The 19,803-nt window shown below is 38.4% G+C and overlaps 1 protein-coding gene across 1 annotated transcript in view; it reads right to left on the bottom strand.

Moving 5' to 3' along the window:
* The window catches only part of tusc3 (tumor suppressor candidate 3), a 109,338-nt gene extending 89,780 nt beyond the window's left edge, over positions 1-19,558 (bottom strand). Inside the window, exon 1 of the mRNA XM_056244801.1 lies at positions 19,411-19,558. Within this exon, the coding sequence (XP_056100776.1) occupies positions 19,411-19,515 (105 nt within the window). The 5' untranslated portion in view covers positions 19,516-19,558. The remainder of the gene's footprint in view (positions 1-19,410) is intronic.
* Positions 19,559-19,803: the final 245 nt, after the last annotated feature.

The raw sequence follows: 19,803 nt of genomic DNA, 5'->3' as shown, positions 1-19,803 counted from the left end.
CTGCTACTGTCTCTTGTTTTACACAAAAGACAATTTCAAAGTCTAACCTGTTAGTAAATTCCCAGATAATGACTGTATGAATGCTGCCTTTGAGTCTTGGTCTGACAGCCACTAAAAGTGGAGCAGTAAGTCGCAATAATAACAGGCTGTTCTCCACAACAACAAAAGACTTTCCTCAGGCTTTCCTCAGGATTATCATTACTAATTATTGAGGATAATTTACTTCAGGATTTGGCTCAGGCCTGAGTGTATTAGAAGACAAAGCAGCTCAATTTGGGGTTTTGGCGTATTATTCTCTTTTTCTTAAATGCTGTTCTTTTTTCCATTCTCCATTTTCCGAGTGAGAGAGAAACGTGGATCTAATTTTGCTGTCAATTAGAGGGTGACTGGGAAATGAATGGCGATGGCCACGAGTGAAGCGGTATTAGATCTCGAGATGGGATTAAGTCTTTGATAGGCACCAAGTGCTTACACCACCTCCACTTAATGAAAAAGACATTTCACAAACAATCCCTAGGAACAGAATAATAAGGAAGCTCAATGTAAGCTGAAATTCACCAGACAAAGACGTCCAACTGCATGTGCTCTTGGGGCATTGCTTTACAGGGAATGAATTTAAAGACTAACTTTTCTAGCCCTTGTATACAAGAGTATGTAAGACAAAAAAAATGTTTAACTCACTATAATAAAAGAAGCTCAATATATGTAAAATAATATAGATCCATGAAATTAAAAATAGTGACTATAATCTACAAAAGTTTGGAGGTTGGTAAGATTTATGAAAGAAGTCTTTGATCTTTCTGCATATTTTGAGCAGAAAGATCAAAATAACTGCATTTTTAGTATAAAAGCCTTTACTGTCAATTTTTGATCAATTCAATCCATCCTTTGCTGAAAGTATTAATTTATTTATAGGGTAAAATGGGTCTAAAGGCACACTTTAAGAAGAAATGTTTGCACTACTCCCATAGTGTGACTGCAGGAAAAAAAATATTTGTTTTGAACATTGAGCAATAGATTTTGTGTGAAAATAAATCATAAATGTGGTTAATTTTGTCTAAAAATCTTATACATGTATGAGGTGGCATGATGGGACTTTTACCCCACACATGGGGCAAAAGGCTTATTTATACAAAAACTGTAGCTAAAATAATATGTCTTTAATACTAGTAAAGTTAATACTTGTTCAAAACAATTGCTTCAGCAAGTTTGTATCATTTTCTGTTTATTTTGATTAATAAAATAAATAATTTTTTGTTCAATAAATATACTGTCATTAAAATGTTAATAAAAAACAAATGTTTTAAAAATACAGAAACAACATTATTTTAAAAAGTAAAGATTCTGAAAGCATTGAAGGAGATCCCATTATAATTTAATGTATTTTTTTAAACATGATTGTTTCATTATAAATATGGGGATTATCTCTAAGGTGGACACCCAATCCAACATTACCCAACCTTACCATCTAAATCTAACAATATCATGTCAACAAATGGAAAAGTCAGCCAGCTATTTATTATCATGTCAATTAGTGTGCCTTTAGCCCCAACAGCAGAGCCAACTTTTACCCCAAATACCATACTTTTACAAATTCTTCTGTTATTGAAAACCTGTTGCTGTATTTACCTTGAGCAAAACTTAAAATCATTAACAAGACCTTAGTATAGGCAATAATTTTAGCGATTCTCATTTACTTAAATCTACAACATTTAAAAGAAACATCAAATTTTAGATCAAATTAGCACAGAATCAACCGTGATCATGTCAAGGATCAGCCAAATTTCCATGTGCATTTTGAAAAGTGGATGTTTTGGAAAGTGCTGCGGCAAATTTTTGTGCCATCTACTGTAGTGGTTTAGAGGAAAATAAAACCAAAGGTGCCGTTAGCCCCGTTGTACCCTACTCTTTTTAATGACCTCAAACTTTTAAACAGCAGTGAAGTCAAGTCACCTTTATTTATATGGCGCTTTATAAAGACTGTTTCAAAGCAGCTTTACAGGGATAAACAGGAAAATAATGATTCAATGAGGCAAAAACAGTTTAATTTTGCAGTAAAGCAGCTCTAAAAAGAAAATCTGCTGAGATCAGTTCAGTGTTGATTCAGTTCTGTTCCATAACTGTGTAAAGATCACCAAATATGAAAGGATTGAGGATTCAGCTATAAAGCAGCTCCTACAGTGATGCCATTGTCCAGTTCAGTTCTCATCCAAAAGTCTCAGCAGTAAAATCAATAATATTGCTGAATATTATAGATTCCAGGCTGCATCACAAGTCAGATTGGTATCATTCAGAATATTTAATCCAGTAATAAGTCAGATGTTAAATCAGTATCCACTCTCACGGATTCAAATAAGTTAATTTAGTTACAATTTCATCAGACTGATTCAATATATTCGGTATCAGAAATTTGTCATTTTAAGCAGTTAATTAAAATAAACACTAATAAGAGTAATCTGCTTAAGAATCAGAAAACACTGCTCACACTTGTTATTTTTGATTCATTAAAAAGGATCAGATCAATCAAACCATTTGTTCATTAACCAGACTTCCCTTGTCATGTTTGCTTTTTGTGGAGACAACTCAATAAAAAGGACGCTTTCTTGCCTTTATTTTGCTTTCATCCAATCACATTTAATTCAGACTGCAAACTGGCATTCAAACTTGAGTGGTGCGATTCAGCAGAGGTGGTGTCGATTGAGCTCTACCGCTGAAAATAGGAAAGGAAACACTGCTATAATAGATTGGCAACACTGGTTGGCATATCTTAGCATATCTTAACTTTTTAAAGCTGCAGTCCGCAGTTTTTCCTCTTTGTCGCCATCTCTGTTCGAAATCTGCAATTGCAGTTATTCGCGGAATTATCGACTTTACGTGAGTTGTGCCCCGGCACGGAACAGCACAGCGCAGATGAATTAATCTTTTGAGGAGAACGTGTGGCTGTCAGTCGCCGCACCGGTGTGGATACTGTGATTGTCGTCTGAACCTTTCTGGATCCGCCATCAAATTGATACGTTTAATTATATCAAGTGCTGTGAGAAAAGGCCATAAATCTCCACCTCCAACATCCTCACACGCAACATAGCCTACTAGCCGAGACTCTTCTTTATGTGTGTACAGATGTGACGTAATGACGAAAAGACATGCTCGAATTTCCTGCGGAAATCCACCAGTACCACTGGAATTAAAAACATTATTACAAGCTTACCGTTTTGAATCAAGCTAAGGCAAGCAGATAGTTTTGAACACTGGCTGGTTATGTACTTGCTCAAAAATTTATTTTGGATAATTTTTAATCCGAAAAAAGTTACGGAGTGCAGCTTTAAAGCAGCACTAAGTAGGAATTCCGTTTTTGTCAAACAGCGACCCCTAGAGTCGCTGTGGAGTACTTGTACTGTCGTGAATAGCACTCACTCAGAGATGGCTCGCACTCACGGCCGGATCCCCTCCCCCTGTAAACCGGTACCAGTTCAGTATGATGGACGCTGTAACGAGTGGAAATAAGGTATGGCCCCTTTAAAGCTGCGCGCGCCCTGTTTAACTGTCGGCAGTCTGTATTGTATGTGCGCCTCGAACACCACATGTATACGGCGCCGGGTTATTTCTGTTTGATGCTCATTTTATCCGAATTTTATCAGATCTGTTTTTTGCCGTAAAGCAATTTGTTACCTCGCGAGACCTGATATCACACGATACTTCCTAACACTGAGGCCGGCGGCTCGCCGGCCCAAAGTTGCAAGGGTGGTTTTGCGGCTCACAGGCACCAGGGGGGTGCGAGACGACCACCATTCAACACGAAATCAGTAATATAAACATTACAATGACTCCAAAGCTGTTTGGTTAAGGTAAAAAGTTACTTAGTTCACCTTCAAAGTTTGAAAGCCATTTTTTTTTTCATGGTTTCCAAGGAGCTGACAGTAATTTTTCTTTCTTTCTCCTTGCTCTGTGTAACATGGTGAAGCGTTTGCCCTTAAAATGCATCAAAGCAACCAGTCACAGCACAGCAACGGCACTTTTTGGTTCCTTCACTAAAGCACACTGAGACTACTGATAAAACCACAAAATGAAACCATCTCAAAAACGGAACGAGTTAGAAACAGCGGTCGTTATCTGACAAAAAAAATAGAGAGGGAGACGAAGAGTAAACCAGTGACGGGAATGAAGAAGAGAAAGACAGGTGGAGAGATGCGTTGGACAGATTCTCGCTTTCTCTCCTCCCCCGTCACTACTCTCCCTAATGAACGACTCTCTCTGATACACTCTTTAATGCATGTTTAAGGCTTTGCCATGGACAGCTGGCACAGCGCTGATAAGGCTGCATGCGTTATCCAGTTGGACAGGCTGACTCGTCCACGCCGGCCTCCTGCCTAAAGCATCTCTGTCGGATCATGCGCCGCCACGCTGTGATGACGACTGCTATGACAGCACCGATAAAGGACAATCGAAGATGTCACAAGCTATGGGGTGGACAGATGGAGGGTACACAGGATTTGGAGGAATGAAAGAAGAAGGGAAAATGAATTTGAAGTTGTTACCTCATACCATATTTCAAAGAAAGACAACATGACGTTTGCAAAAAAAAAAACCACACAGGTGGAGATTTTTCTTCTGATGTCTTTGTGTTTTGCACCAAGTCTGTGGTCTACAGTTGTTGATTTCTTTTGGGCTCAGTGAACGCTAGGAGTTTGAACGAAAGACATTGGGTCGGAGCACACAGCGTGACACAGGTTAACAGAGCTCACATGTAACCCAGGGAGCTTAGAATGAAAAAACACATGGGGATAGTCGCAAAATGGAAGAATCTGTGGAAATAAACCGGTGTGGAGTTTAAAGTCTAACAAAAAAAGCCTATAAAGCTGAAGCAAAAATGGCAAAAACAAAAGATAATGATAGAGCAGGTATGACTTCCTAGTGGTCAATCTCACGTACCCTTCCCCTTCCCACGGCTTCAAAAATAACTGCCCTCTGATTATGCCCAATTTCTGACCAAAATGTCAGAAAGTGGGCAGGGTGACGTCTCGGGAACACAACGCATCCATCAAACGGACAGCTCTGCCACACAGGCTATTATCATTCATTCAACAGGACTGCTAATAGTGAAACATTCAAATTCATAAATAAAATTAACTTGTCACATATTTTGATCTGAAACTATTTTGGTAGTATGCAATTTACAAAAAAAATAAAAAAAACATGCATAATATGAATGGAAAAATAAGCCTGTTAATTCGGAAACTGCCTATTGTGCACAACATATATGGTCAAATGTATTTGGTGCTATTAATTCTGGAAAAAATAACGCATTATTAATGCTTATTAACGCACACCGCCCGACGTAGGCCTGTACGCCATAAACATTGCATGCAGTTTAGTTGTGAAAATGATGCAGGGCAACGCCTGATACGTGATGAAGCCTATTAGAATGCAGTTAAAATGCCATTAAAATTCAAGATATGAGGGCAAAGATGCCCCGTATGGGCTTTTGTCTCATATTTATATCATATGATACAGTTTAACAATTTCACCCGAGCAAGAGTGCTGTTTTTTCCCCCTAATATCTGCAATTGCAAATGTAATATTGATTTTATAAAACAGTTTAATAAACAAGAAGTTAAATTTTAGACACAATATTGTCAATCTTGTCCATTTTGCTCAATTTCGCCATTGAAAACCGTTCCAAACAAAACCACGGCAGAACTGGTGTGCGTCTCCAAGCAACACCAAGTAGTGTTTCATTACTGAATGAATCTGCTGTTTTTAACCAATCGAGTGAGCAAATGATTTAGTGACTCATTCATAAAGATGACCACTTGCTTTGTTCCTGAATGAATCAGCCATTTGAATGAATCTGTTAAAGGGATACTCCACTTTTTTTGGAAATAGTCTCATTTTACAACTCCCCCAGAGTTAAACTGTTGAGTTTTACCGTTTTTGAATCCATTCAGCCGATCTCCGGTTCTGGCGTCAACACAACGGAACTATTTTCAGGCGCTGCGTCATATCATTACAGCAGGCGTAATGATATGACGCAGCGCCTGAAAATAGTTCCGTTGTGTTGACAGAAGGTAGCCTATTTTCAGGCGCTGCGTCATATCATTACGCCTGCTGCACTCATGGTACGGCAGTGAAGTTTCTTGATTATTACGCAGGAATGAGAGTATAGTTCCTAGCCTTATCAGAAAATCGCAACTTTACATTTTCCGTCGGTCTTAGTGCACGATGTAACTACAGAAGAGTCAAGTTTTAAATAGGAAAAATATCAAAACTCTTTGGTCATTTTTTTTTGAGAAATGCTAATGGTCTTGTCCACTTCAATGATGTATGCTAAGCTATGCTAAAAGTGGTACCGCCAGAACCGGAGATCGGCTGAATGGATTCAAAAACGGTAAATCTCAACAGTTTAACTCTGGGGGAGTTGTAAAATGAGACTATTTCCAAAAAAAGTGGAGTATCCCTTTAAATGAATGACATGAATTTCATTCATATTCATGCAACATCTGAGCTTCATTAAACAGTCTGTGTAAATATACCTAAATGCCACTTCAGATGCAGCTTCTAAAAGAAAATGGTATGGCCACATTGTAGGCTTAAAAGATAATGTATAACTATGTTCATACACTATGTTGAATCAAAATATTTCATAAAGCTACTTTTTGTAATGTCTATTCAATACTTTTCTCATCTAACACAATAATGACTTCTAATTTCTTTGCCAAAATTGATGTGCGATTAATTTGCAATTAATTTCATTAATTAATCGGCACATCATGTAATTAGATTAAAGATTTGGTCACACTTTTAATTAGGGTCCTGATTACGGCTTGTTAATAGTTAGGCAAGTAGGTAAGCCTATTGGGTAAGAATTTGGTAGCATTAAGGGATGTGGAACATGGTCTTGCATAATAAAGCATTAATATACGCTTTATAAGAACTAATAAACAGCCAAATAACCTTATAATATGCATGCTAATGAGCAACTAAAGTTAAAAGTGAGAACTGGACACTAAACTAAAGTTTTACCAAAATTTGTTATCTCTTGACAGCCCTAAAAATAATATAAAAGTAGCAATGGTAGTGCATACAACTCATGCACTATACTCCATATCTTCTGAAGCCATACGATAGTTATTGTGTGAGGAACAGAAACAAATTTAAGTCCTCATTCACGTTTTTTACATTGAAAAGATTTCCCAAGATGCACTGTTTGTGTTCCCCAGAAGAAAGTCAGTCATACAGGTTTGGAACGACATGAGAATGAGTAACTGATGATGGATTTGTCATTTTGGGTGTCTTTTCTTTAAATAGTTTTGATTCTGATTTAGCCTATTCTTTGATGAATAAATACTGTACACAGTGACTAAAATTACATCCTATAATTAAACATTGTGAATGCATTTTAATGGTAAAGTTCAGGCAACAGCTGCACATTTTTACTGTAATTTTAACAAAATACTATTTCAGTGTTCAGTGCCTACTGTATATACTGTGTACCTCTATCTTTCATACATTAATTGCAGTGCACTGAACACACACCGCTTGTCCGCTAGCGTTCTCTTTGACTTTTTTTTTCTCCATTTGCCATGGTGAGAAGGTAAGAATATCAATGCACTTGTTACAAATGGCCTGCAAATCTCTTGAATATTAAATAAAACGTACAAGGGAAATGGAATTACACTAGCAGACCTGGATCTGACACGAGTGGAGACTGGAGAGGGCCCGGGGCCTGCTAAATATTCATGCCTCTTTTTTGTTTATTTATCTTTTAAAGCCTTATTTTGCATTTTAAAACACAAAGTGAAAGAACGGACCACAAAAGCATGCCCTGTTGGAGAAGAGAGTGCAGGGTTTGCAGGCCTCGGCCAACCATGGGCTGTTCAATATTCAGAATGATTTTTATAAGCAATGCATGTGGAATGGCTCTGGGTCTAATGTTGATATATCACAGCCTCCAAGCGGCTGGTGCCCTGGGTCTGTCTGGATGGCATGGAGAATCATTTTGGTAATGCTTCTCAAGCACAATACAAATCATTTCGCAAATCCACTACACTGGGCCTTAAAGACGACTCGCTGTCACTCTAGTCAGGCATGGGAGCGACAGCCATGCACATGTGCAACGGGCTCATGCTCTTTCGCGCTTTTACCCAGTCTTCTATTTCTGTTGAGTAGAGACATTACTGAAAGTCTGCACGAAAAGCTTTGTTGTAACCAGTGTTAATTTTGTCATTAAATTTTGATTTAGTTTTAGTCTTAGTCTTTTGACTAAAATGCCATTTAGTTTTAGTCATATTTTAGTCATCTGAATTGTTTTAGTTTTAGTCTAGTTTTAGTCGACGAAATACAATAACATTTTAGTCGACTAAATCTACAGTAGATTTAGTCGACTAAAATATAATGGGTTTAGTTCAATTGTAAATGCGTTAATTTAGAATTTCTCTAAAATGGCCAAACCCATATTCTCCCGGAGAAAACATCTATTAACCTATTAATATGAATGATTTTTAAGTTTGAACATGCAATACAGATACAGATTTAACTGCTGTTACTTAAAAAATATCTTAAAATGAAATAAAACCACTTTTCCTAAAGTACAACACAGTCTTCTTTACAATGAATGATATATTCATTCCTTATAACTACTTACACATCATTCTTTATTCTTTCAAGCAGACATATTTATTTGTATGAATTAAATATAATTAATCCTTATTAAAGCTATTAACAAACAGTGAATGCTTTTCTCTTTTTCTTTTGTTGCTTGATCAAAATTAAGGACACGGACCGCATTCGGTTTATTGCCACTGTCACTTTAAGACGTCGGATCATGTCCAATGACATGCGGATACAATTGCACTGATGCACATCCGACACACTCACAGTTTAAGACATAACCAGCATAGTTTACATGAATAGTCTCCAAAAAGGACATTTAGACATACTGTTGTGTATTTCTCCATTCAGACACGAAAGAGAGCTCAATTCAGTAGCCTACTCAAGCGCTGTAGGTGTATTGTGCATGACTGCACGCTTCGGGTTAGGTGTGTGCGCACAGAAAACCGCACCGAATAGAGCTCTTTTTTGCATCGTCACTCTTATTCAGAGATCTATATGTCTGCTCTACTCATTCTCCTAGACGTTCACATTTTTTAACGTTTTATGACCGCGGGGTAGATCACGTTACAGTAGCCTACAAATCGTCGCTGTCGGGCGGAATCCTCGTATCTCCAAAACCATTATTTTTCAGGAAATAAAAAAAACTGCATATTTTTTTAGTTATTAAACATTGTATCGTTAAAGTTGGTATTATACATTATATTGCAATTATATACTGTTGTGTACCAACATTAACACAACATTTCCCCAAAACCATGTTTAATCGGAGATACGAGGTTTATGACTTGGGAGCAGGGAGATACGAGTTTACGCTGTCATTGATAAGAATGGAACGGACGCAGACTTCGCTGCTGCCAGCATTGTTCATTAAAGTCCGCGGTCGCGTTGAGCCTTTTGACGAGACAAGGCTTTAAGAGCTAATCAAAGCTTATGGTTGTGGTTACATATCTTCCTAAACTCTATTTTAAAAGTTTATGAGCTGACTAGGCTGTCTAATAGGCGGAAATTAGCCTAATCTGCACGCAAACTTACCTTCGGGCTCACGGGCTTCCTTCTGCTTTCGATTACAGCTTTCGATCTTTAACAAAACAGGCCTACTCAAATGTATCTAACCTAACTATTTTCACTCGTTATTACCTAAAAAACAGACAGAGTTATCCAAAGATAGGCTTACTCGACGCCAGTAGACAGCCGTTTTTTTCTCCCATAAAAACACTAATTGGGGTATTTTACATGCACAGTGCCAAGAGAGGGAACTTTGAGTCAGTAAAATAATAATAAAAACAATAATTTAATGGTGGTATCCAAAACATTCAATTCAAGTATTATATTATATACATTTTAAAACTTCAATGCACATTTATAATAAGCCTAGTAATAAGTAGACATTTAAAATACATCAATAACTAATATCATAGTTTAACAATAAAAAAAATATAATATTAATATAAAATAATATTTATAATATAATAAAATCACAGTTAAGGCTTGTGTATTTGTGTTTGTGAGTATGGTTAGCCCTTGTCTGTGTGCATGTATCTGTGAGGCTCTGTGTGTGTTGTTACATTGCCATCATATTTTACTGCCATACCAGTATTAAAGGAGAACTCCGGCGCAAAATGAACCTTTGGTCTAATTACACATTGTTACCTAGTCAACCGTTATCTGAGATTTGTTTTCATGATTATCGAATGTAAATAGTTTTATCTCTAAAAACAGTTTAGCCTATAAAGCTAGTATAACGCTAGTATATTGGGCATAGTGTAATGACAAATAAAAATCGCTTGTTAATACCACTAACAAGGCTCAAAATAGCCCCACACTAACACGGTAGCATAATGAGGGTCCCTACCTTCAAACCGAAGCATTGAGAACTTTGTCAGTGTCCAGACAGTTTAATAAGAAGATATTTTAAACATACAGTCAACTTCGCGTATACAGACAGAATCCATCTTTGAAATAGTCTCTACCAGTTGATCTACGAACGCCGATCCAAGTGCGCTGGTGAGATGTGAACGAGCTATAAGTTGTGATAAGGTGAGCGCGAACAGCAGGCTTGGATCGGCGTTCGTAGATCAACTGGTAGAGACTGTATTTCAAAGATGGATTCTGCCTGTATACGCGAAGTTGACTGTATGTTTAAAATATCTTCTTATTAAACTGTCTGGACACTGACAAAGTTCTCAATGCTTCGGTTTAAAGGTAGGGACCCTCATTATGCTACCGTGTTAGTGTGGGGCTATTTTGAGCCTTGTTAGTGGTATTAACAAGCGATTTTTATTTGTCATTGATCTATGCCCAATATACTAGCGTTATACTAGCTTTATAGGCTAAACTGTTTTTAGAGATAAAACTATTTACATTCGATAATCATGAAAACAAATCTCAGATAACGGTTGACTAGGTAACAATGTGTAATTAGACCAAAGGTTCATTTTGCGCCGGAGTTCTCCTTTAAAGGAGAACTCCGGCGCAAAATGAACCTGGGGTTCATTAACACACCAATAACACATTGGTACCGAGTCGACTGTTCTCTGGGATTTGTTTTCATGATAATCGAGTGTAAAGAGTAAAATAATTTAATAAGTAAAAAGAAATCGCTAGTTAATACCACTAACAATGCTCAAAATAGCCCCACACTAACACGGTAGCTTAATGAGGGTCCCTACATACAAACCGAAGCACTGAGAACTTTTTAAGTGTACAGACAGTTTAATAATAATATACTTTATAAAGACAGTACCATCCCGGAGTCATCTTTGGAAAACAGTCTCGACCAGTCGAACCACGAACGCCGTGCTACAAGCTGAACTGTGACTTGGAATCTCAAAGTTCAGCTCACTTAGCATGGCGTTAGTGGTTCGACTGGTCGAGGCTGTTTCCCAAAGATGGCTCCGCGATGGTACTGTCTTTATAAAGTCTGTATACTTTATACTGTCTGTACACTTACAAAGTTCTCAGTGCTTCGGTTTGGACCCTCATTATGCTACCGTGTTAGTGTGGGGCTATTTTGAGCATTGTTAGTGGTATTAACTAGCAATTTCTTTTTACTTATTATATGCCAACATATACTAGCATTATAATCTAAACCGTTTTTAGAGATAGAACTCTTTACATTCGATTATCATGAAAACAAATCCCAGAGAACGGTCGACTCGGTACCAATGTGTTATTACACCCCAGGTTCATTTTGTGCAGGAGTTCTCCTTTAATACTGCATCCTATATTAAGCTAGTGAAGTAAATTGTCGTAAAAGCTGTGAAAGTCCTTTGGGATGACTTCCTTCAGGTCTTGGAGGTGTTTGAATTTCAGCTCTTTGATCTTCAGGCGGTCTGAATAGAGTGGGGTGACTGTGTGGCTGTCTGAGGTGGAGTTTCGGAGTTGGTGACTTGGATGTGAATGCCAGTCATCAGAGTGGTTGATTTTGAAGTCCATCGTTCCATTGTTGTTGTACCTAATAGCACAAAATATAACACAACAACATAATCACTGTAAGATTTCATAAAACAATATGCAACATCATAATGTCATGAGTATATTGGTAAGACATAAGATTTGCATTGGTAATTACCTGATGGCTCTGATATCATGGACAGTTGGGTCACCAGGTCTTCCTCCAGGGCGCAGAGACTTGCAGAGCCTCAGCTTGGTGAAGTCCTGGAAGAAGGTGTGGTCGATGTACTTGACTTCATATGGATGAGGCTTTACACGGGCCCTCTTCATCAGGTTAACATACTCTGCTGGGAGATAAACATCCTGGTCCCTCAGACGCCTCTCGATGACGCTGTGAACGGAGTCGCATTCCATCTGAGTATGCCCTTTCTCAAGGTACTTCTGAATGACGACTTTGTTATTCTTCATGGAGAACAGAAGAAGTGCATTGCTTAGAACTGCATTCCGGTTCTGATACCCGCAGCCGTCACTCCACAGAATAAATGTGTCAGGCTCAGTGTGTGCAGAGAGGTAGTCGACAATGCATGAAACAAACTCACTGGCAGACAGGGATCCCTCGCCTTCATGCCAGACATAACATGTGGCACTGTGTGTCAGCATGTTGTACATGGTAAAATTGTGAACAGCAAGCTTTGTTTTGTAATACAAGGCAGAGGCTTTTAGCTTTGGGCACAAAAGGAGGGCTTGTAAGTCCATACATAAGACCATAGTGTTGTTGCTGGCCTTGCTTTTGTCGGACAACTTTTCGGCGCGGGCCTCTTCTTTTTGAAGGAGATGGTGCTGCCACTCGTCATCAGGTAAGTTGCCGGTCTTGAAAGCACAACAGATGTTGCACTGGTCCTTTTTTGGGTGGTAAAGGCCTAGGTTGAGACGCTTGAACTCATTTGTGAACACTTGCCTTGACAAAGGTGTTACATTCTTCTCTGCAGCAGCACGACAATACACTGCATACAGATCAGCCATCGATTGAAACACAGGTTCCAGATACTGTTTGGATGTTGTGGATCTGCAATAGTGTGAGGGCACCTTTGGGAGGTCGTGCAAAAAACTGCAAATGAATTCATGGCCTGCCACTGAACGACGTGCATTGCTGTGTGTTTGTCCCTCTGTCTCTGCTTGCGTGTGTCCCTCCTTTGCCCAGTTAAGAGCAGACCACTCGCCTATTCCTAGGGTAGACAAAAACATACTTTTGCAGACGCGTCTTCTCTGCCCGCTGACCCGTAAAAAAAACAACAGCGAATTTGATCTTCGGGAATTTTCAGCCCCCCTTCTCCTTTGCACGGGGACCACATCAATTAGACCACGCACATACACTCTCTTCTCCTCCCAGGTCACATGTTGCCAAAAGTCATTGAAAATCGTATTCCTCTCAGGCTCGCCGATTGCACTGCAGTGATGTTTACCTGACCTGGCACATGCTGCTGATGAACATCTAGGCCCCATAGCCCGTGGCTCCCTCATTGTTTCCTTCTGCTTCTGTTTTCCAATGTATGACTTTCCAACCATTCTTCTTTTCTTGTTGATGACTTTCTTCCAGGTGTTCTCAGCTCTCAGTCTTTTCCTTGGAGGTGCGTCTTCCTCAGCATCTGAGCATGAATGCTCTGCATCCGAGTCCTCATCGCCTCCACCATGGAAAACTTCAAAATACACACACAAACCAAACGTGCATGAATGAGTTACATCTTTATAAACTGTCAACAGTGAGGGCTATAGTTGAAGGACCTTATCCAATTTAATGAGAAAATGTAGAAAAGCATCAAACTTACCCGTGTCAAACTGCACCTGCTCTGGAGCCAGCAGTGAGGCCTCCTCTTCCTCCAGACCACCAGAGAAATCTTTTCAAACACATCATACAAATAGTGTGATTTTTTTATTATTTCTATTGTTGTGAAATACATCTGCATTAAAACTCATTCATTTTGGCATGTGAAATCATGATTATCTCTCAGAAATTCACTCTACCAGCATGCACCACTGTATCCTCCACCACTGTTGCTTCCTCTCTCTCTAACGTTACACTCTCTCCATCAGAGCTCTCACTGTCTAATAGGGCCCTTGCCTGATCATATGGCACATTGACCATCTGACAGAGTTCCTTTAAGGACACAGACATGGTTGCTGCAAAAAATAAAATAAATAAAGGTCAAATGATCGTTTCACTAAGTTATACGACATGTTTACGTATGATAACAAGGCAAGAAGCCAGCTAGCTTGCTTAAAGTGATGAACATGACGTAAAAGGTAGCTACTTGTTGAACATGACGGAATGCCTTGACATTGTAAGCTACAATACTGACATAGTACATTAAATTATTATGTTGTTCCTCAGATGAGTGCCAGAACTAGCGTTAGCGGGGGTCGAGAGGTTTTTATTTAAGCCCCACGAAAATCACGTTAGCTACCTATCTCACCTAACATGATGACAAAACCAATAACGTTACATAGCGGCTAACTAAGTCAACGACAGGCAATTTTTGCGGTTTAAATAAAATGTCCTCGTCAGAAACAAAACCATGGAAGATTTCAATCAACATGATAAGTTAACTTAGCTAACTTACCGTCCAATGCAAGACATAGCAGAAAGAAAAATCTAGCATCCTCAGAAATGATAGATTACACTAAACTAGCACTACCATTACTTCGATCGAGATAAAACTGTTATATATAATATATAAACTGTTATTATTATATAATTTATATAACTAAATCATGAATAAGGACATTTACCTCAGAGGACGTGTTGCTCAACGAGGATTGCGACTTCCAATCTTGAGGAGAAAAAATGCCGCGAAGCTCCAGCGCGGCGGCGCCAAGTGAAGAAGGGGTGGAGTTACGAGGTTTCTCAGACAGTTGAAGTGTCCAATGGAGTTAAGAGGTTTGCTCACAAGCTATTTTCAACACTTTCGATTGGTTAATAATTTGTAAAAATAACAGACCCACGTGGAGACTGACCAATAGCATCGATTTGTGAAAAAATATTAAATTGACCAAATTTGGACATACGAGGTTTCCGCCCGACAGCGACGAAATGTGCGCATCTACCACACACGCAGGACATCAGTTCTGACGGATCGCTTCCCAAATCGTCACTATCTAACATTTTCGTCTAGTTTTTATTCGTTGACGAAAATGTCAATAGATTTTCGTCATAGTCTTTGTCATTCAAAACTAGGTTTTATTTAGTTATCGTCTCGTTTTCGTCTGTGAAAAAATGTCGTTGACGAATAATTTTCGTCGTTATTTTCGTCAACGAAATTAACACTGGTTGTAACACGTTGAAGGTGAAGCATTTACGTTCTGTATTAACAGCAGAACAAACACAATTGCAAAATAAACAGAGCAATTCCAAGAGGGTCCTCGCACCATTCGTGCTCAGGCCCTAAATAGTGATTGTTTTTACCACAAAAAAAAAAAAAACACTGGAAAATGACTGATCCACATCTGTTACTTTTCAGACAAATAACATTTTCTGCACTTTTTTTTGGCTTATACACTGTCACTGACAGACACTGGCATTCATGTTTGACATACACTGACACCTAATGGTGTGGATGTCACGTCATCCAAACGCAAGTGTTTTCAGATAGAGATCCAGACACAGAAATACACCATTAGCAGTCAGCCACGATTAATATATTGTCACTGTCGTGCGAAATCTCCAAAATTACTACTTTTTTAGAAATGAGAAAAAAAAAACCACTGTATTTTTTAAATAATTAAACACTGCGTTGAGAGAGTTGATATAGCGGCCTTGTGTGTATATATATAAAATAAAAAATAAATATGCATGTAGAAGCAACCTTTATGTTGAGCCATAGTGCTCAAGCTGGTAAAACAACTACGAGTCCGACCGAATCATTTCATCCATTCCTCTTCTGCCAATCATTTCATCTCCTTTGTCTCCAGTGTCCCTTTCAATAACAGTGGCCACAAATTTAAAAAATGTAAAACTACCTCCCGATGCTCTGGAGACATCATCATTCTCGAGGAGATTAATTTGCAGTGAGCCCTGATGTATTTAGAATTACAATCTTGCTGAGTCTTGAGACTCATTATGGAAATGTATATATGCAGGTTGGCACGCTGAAACAGTGTTCCCAATCCTAGAGATCAATGCTTCGCGAGAGCAGTCCATCACGATGCGGAGAGGGGGAAAAAAGTTAGCAAGAACAAGAAGGAGGAATAAGGGAAAAGGGGAATGAGAGAGGCAGAGCAGCATGATGCGCTTTTCCTATCTATGGATGACTACACGTATGCATCATTATGTCTCTGAGCTTTTAGAATTAAACTGCCTTCATCAAACACTCAGCAGGGTGGCCCTTCTCGCACTGTTCACCCCAGCGAGAGGGAGGCTTCAAGACTTCAAACATTTCAGTTGTTTCAGAACATAAACTCTTTCAAGCCTTTTGCCCCAGTGCCATTCGGAGCAGTAATGAGTCGAGCTGCAGTTTGAGAGCTGAAGGGAGAGGGGGATCACACTGCTCTTCAACTCCAGCTGCTAGAGTCAGGATGAAGCGATCATGGGCCCGGACACTATTCCTGAGGCAGATATTACAAGAAATGTTCTACCACCAGGCTCAGAGATATTATGAGGAATAGAGACGGCAGAGGATCCCGCAAGTCCAACAGAGAAAAAGTAGCAGAACTAGCCTAACTGTAGAATATCTCAGACCAAATCCATATTAGCTGATACTGCACTCTACGGAGAAAAGTCAGGTGCTTCACCCTGTATATAGAACCTTTTAGAGGTTCACATCACTGGATCATTTTATGGATTTAGTTTTAATTCATTTTGTTTATCGATTTTTGATAAAATTGTATGAATTAAACAGCTTGTAAACATTCACTGTAAAAAATGAAATAACCTGTTAAACATGAAAGTATCGTGCAATCATTTAAGGCATGTCTCCTTACAGAACCTTTTTGGCATAGATTGAGTCAATAACCCTAGGGTTCTATATAGCACCCCATTTAACCTTTTTTTTCTAAGAGTGTGTTTTGTTTATATTTTAGCCAAGTGTCTGATTAGTTTAATACTTGGAGTAGATAATCGGGGCTCTATTTTTTTTATAGGCTAATCTTTAAAAAGTGTACTCTGTTTACCAGTTTGAATAATACTGCTTGATTTCTGTGCAGTACATAAATTCTATATAGCAAATATATCAACCTTATCGGCTACTGTTTCAAAGGTTTGGGGTCAGTATTTTTATTTTATTTTTTCAACATTTATAATCATAAGAAATGTTTCTTTAGCACCAAGTCAGCATATCATGTGACACTGAAGAAGACTGCTGATACTGATACTAAACAGGTATTTTATATTGTAATAATAATATTTCACAATGGTGTTTTTATTGTTTTTTTTTAACAAATAAAACAATTTTAAAATTCTTACCATCCCGTAGTGATAAATGTAATAAATTAATTAAACCTAAATTACAGCCTAACCTGAAAACATCACACAAAAATATATTACTTACATTACATTCTATTCTATCACAACTTCAATGGCTAAAAATATTGTTAGGGATTATTAATATGCATGTACCTTGTCCATATACAAATCTACCAATCGAATGGGGAATCTACCATCCATAAGCAAAACCACTACGTATGCTTTAACACCGAACAGAGCATGACATCCAGACAAAAATAACTTTGAGCAAATATTCATTTGACTCATTCTTCAGGAATGATTCAACATAGCCTATGGGAATGATTTAAGAGTCGCTGCAAAGTAAACAAATCCAAACAAGGGTTGGACACAGCCATGTATAGAAGAAGCCTATTTTGGGTGATTTATTTATATATATTTATATTATAATAAAACCATCATAAAGCTGGAAATAAATGTTGCAGCCAAATCCTCAAAATGCCAGGAATAAAATCACAAAACAGTACCTGAAGAGAAATCTCATGCCCCTCCCTGAGAGTAAACAAAGGACAAAATGTGAAGAAATAAATCGGCAAGTCATCTTTAAACACTATAAAGAAGAGTCCACCTCAGGCCGACTCAAAGGGGAAACAAAGGCAAACAAAGACTCTGCAACTCAAGCAGCTCAAAACTGCTTACACCATATTTTCCTCCCTCTTCACATTAGTCAAGCCGAGATACAAGACACACAAAATTGTGCCTGTGCTGATGAATGAACGGGTAGCTGAGCTTAGGAAAAATAAATAAAAAAATTCACCCCTACTCACTCTCCAATATTCCTCACTCGCTTGTAGAGGGCAGTGCAAATCTGAACAGATATATGAAGGCTTAAAGACAGGGAGTCAAAATACTGCCCTTCTCAGCACCCGCAGAGCACCGGGGCAGGAAAGAGAGGAAGAAAAAGAAGAGAAAATATGAAGAAATTATTAAAAAATGAAGGAGGGGGAAGCGGAAAGTTGCTGCTTCAGTACTTTGCCTGATTTGTTCCCAATATGATCATTTCCCTGCTCCTCTGCTGCAGGTGAGAGGAAAAGGTCAAATACACATCATATTTTAGAGAGAGAGAGAGAGAGAGAGAGAGAGAGAGAGAGAGAGAGAGAGAGAGAGAGAGAGAGAGAGAGAGAGAGAGAGAGAGAGAGAGAGAGAGAGAGAGAGAGAGACTATCGAGACTGTCTGGACTCTGTCTAGCAGTTCACCTGACATTCTGACATTCAATAGCACTGCGTTTTCTTTTAATGGCAATTCAGAATTATTACATTAACGTATGATAAAAAAGTAATGAGTATTTAATTCATATATATTCATTTCAATATTATTAAATTCTAGAGTCAAGTATCAACATGAATGATACTTCAATGTAAATTTGTTTTTGAGATGTTAAAGGAATGCCACTTGTTAACAGTTGATTAATTAAATAAATACATGTTATAATTACGTGAATGTTCATTCAGTTGTGTTGATTGCTATTATCATTGGATTTCAATGATAATGGTAATCTACTACACAATTTGGATTGGAATATTAGGAGAGCCATGTAAATTTTATGTATGAAATAATTAGCCCCACCTTTTCAAATATAAATCATTATGTGTTTAACGTTCATTTAGAATGAAATCTTAGATTATCATTATAAGGACGCGCGTACAGCGTCACTCGGACATGCGCACGCTACGTTGACAATCATAATGGAACTGACATATTCTGCAAGAACAGTCATGCAAAAAAACATATGTTAATATTGGAGCAGCTTCCTGTTCCATGATACAGCCGTTCCTAGGTTATTTAAATGTCAGCATCATTTAACTGTGGCGACCGCCGGGTAACATGTTATTTGGACACGGTCACTGTAGGACTTTGCCAGAAATCAACATCACTGGGTGCTGTGAAAGGTAGATTCATGAATGCCTCAGTACCTCTTTTTTCTTCTGACCTCCTCCAGACTGAAGACATAACAGCAGAATCAACAATAAGGATGCAAACGGCAGGTTGAATGGGAATCCCTTGTATACCACCGCCATGATGGAAGATGCTCTTATCGCATCAGTTCTGCTGAGCGCTTTGATTGGCTACAATCGGATCCAACCAGAGGCCACATAATTGCTTTGTGGGACTTGTAGTTCTTATTACCTGGATTTTAAATGCATGCAGTAAGAGTGGGAATACCATGTAAAATCCTCCAAAATGCTCCAGAAGTAACTTTATTCGTTATTCAGTTTTATTTAGTGAATTATAAAAAATAAAAAATAGGCCTATATCCATTGTTGTTTTGTCACAGTCTTAGCGCTCAGAGAGGAGGAAGATGAACA

The sequence above is a fragment of the Rhinichthys klamathensis genome, unplaced genomic scaffold, assembly GCF_029890125.1.
Source record: "Rhinichthys klamathensis goyatoka isolate OS25496 unplaced genomic scaffold, OSU_Roscu_1.1 h1tg001101l_1, whole genome shotgun sequence".
Classification (NCBI taxonomy): domain Eukaryota; kingdom Metazoa; phylum Chordata; class Actinopteri; order Cypriniformes; family Leuciscidae; genus Rhinichthys; species Rhinichthys klamathensis.
The sequence above is the reverse complement of the archived record's forward strand: the minus strand, read 5'-3'. Positions and strand labels throughout refer to the sequence as shown.